The 1,772-nt window shown below is 30.8% G+C and overlaps 1 protein-coding gene across 1 annotated transcript; it reads left to right on the plus strand.

The window, feature by feature from the left end:
• The first annotated feature begins 18 nt into the window (after window positions 1-18).
• On the plus strand, window positions 19-1,623 carry LOC103311530 (zinc finger MYM-type protein 1-like). The gene has a single exon (XM_008191170.1). It carries the CDS (start codon window positions 19-21, stop codon window positions 1,621-1,623), a length of 1,605 nt encoding a protein of 534 aa, XP_008189392.1.
• Window positions 1,624-1,772: the final 149 nt, after the last annotated feature.

Here is a 1,772-nt window from a genome sequence, read left to right on the forward strand (position 1 = left end):
CTAAAAAGACAAATTATAATGTTTGGGCCATGTAAACCAAATATCAAATTTCCTGATAATTTACCAACATACTATAATAACTCTGATCCCAAGAGACGTACATTTTCTTCAGAATATTATTTTGTTACAAATCCTACTGGTATTAAAATACCAAGATTATGGCTATGCTATTCCGTTGCCCTGAATAAAGCTTACTGTGAAACCTGTTGGCTGTTTGCAGATAGGAAAAATCCCAAGTTAAAGTTAAATTGGATTAACGGAATAAATGACTGGCAGCATATGTCTCAAAAAATTCAAGTGCATGAATTATCTACCCAACATATTGAAGCTATTAAATTACGAGTTCTTTGGGTAAAAAATCAAACGATTGATAAGAAACTTGAAGAGCACATTTCCGATGAAGCTCGATATTGGAGGGATATTCTTACACGTTTAATAAAGATCATTTTATTTCTAACTTCTGGGAACACTGCTCTTCGTGGAAATGAAGGAAAAACTGAAAATTTAGGAGATGAAGGTAATTTTTTAAGAACTGTACGATTACTAGCTGATTTTGATCCAGTGTTAAATAAATTATTGTATAAAGAAGAAACTCAAACCAAATACTTAAGTTGGAAGATTCAAAATGAGTTGATAGATTTATTAGCTACAAATATGAGAACAATTATATGTGATGAAGTCAGGTCTGCTCAATGTTTTGCAATTATTATGGACTCAACTCAAGATGTTACAAAAATTGATCAAGTTAGTTTTATATTACGCCATGTGGTTGTGAACCATATTGATCGTACATTTCAATTAAAAGAGTCATTTTTAGGATTCTTTACATTAGATAAACATGGAGCAGAAAACCATGTTAATTTAATAAAAGATGTCTTAAATGTGTTCAATTTGGATTTGAAGAAGTGTAGAGGACAGGGCTATGATGGCGCTGCCGTCATGAGTGGAATTTATTCGGGTGTCCAAAAACGAATTTGCGATATAATACCAAGTGCTTCTTATGTTCACTGTACAGCACATAATTTAAATTTAGTATTGTGTGATTTATCCAAAACTACGCCTAAAATGTCTCAGTTTTTCGATACTATTCAAGATATATTTCTATTCTTCAGTAAGTCAGCCCCTAGATGGGCTTCATTAGCTCTAGGAAATGACACAGCCAAAATAGTTTTGAAAAAAGTTTGTACTACTAGATGGGAAGCTAAACACAATGCTGTATATGCACTAAAAACTAGATTTATAGCTGTATTAAAATCATTAACTAATATGTCACTAACCAGTAATAAATCTGATGAAAAATTAATGGCCGCTGGGCTAAAAAAAAAAATTGAATCATTTCAATTTATTTTGTTATTAACAATATGGGAAAATGTGTTGAGGAATTTCCAACTTGTATCTAAAAAATTGCAAGGCACAGATACTCATCTCCAGGATGCATGTGAGTTTTTAAAACAGGCTACAGTTTCAATGATGAATTTAAGAAACCAGTATGAAGCATTGGTTTCATCTGCAACAGACCAATGTAATAAATGGGGCATTCCAATCCAACCAACTATCCATCGCCGTGTTTATTCTAAAAGATTTTTTGGTGACGTAGATGGTGATAGGAGGCTTCCCAAGTAGCACATAAATGTTTATTCAATATTTTTAAAACATTTAAACATTTATTGGTAAAACGTTTTATAAAAATAATATTTAATAAACATTTTTAAAACATGTTATTTCAAGTATTTATCAATAAATATTTTTTTAATGTTTTAAATATGTAATTT

The sequence above is a fragment of the Acyrthosiphon pisum genome, unplaced genomic scaffold (genome assembly GCF_005508785.2).
Source record: "Acyrthosiphon pisum isolate AL4f unplaced genomic scaffold, pea_aphid_22Mar2018_4r6ur Scaffold_4464;HRSCAF=5010, whole genome shotgun sequence".
Classification (NCBI taxonomy): Eukaryota; Metazoa; Arthropoda; class Insecta; order Hemiptera; family Aphididae; genus Acyrthosiphon; species Acyrthosiphon pisum.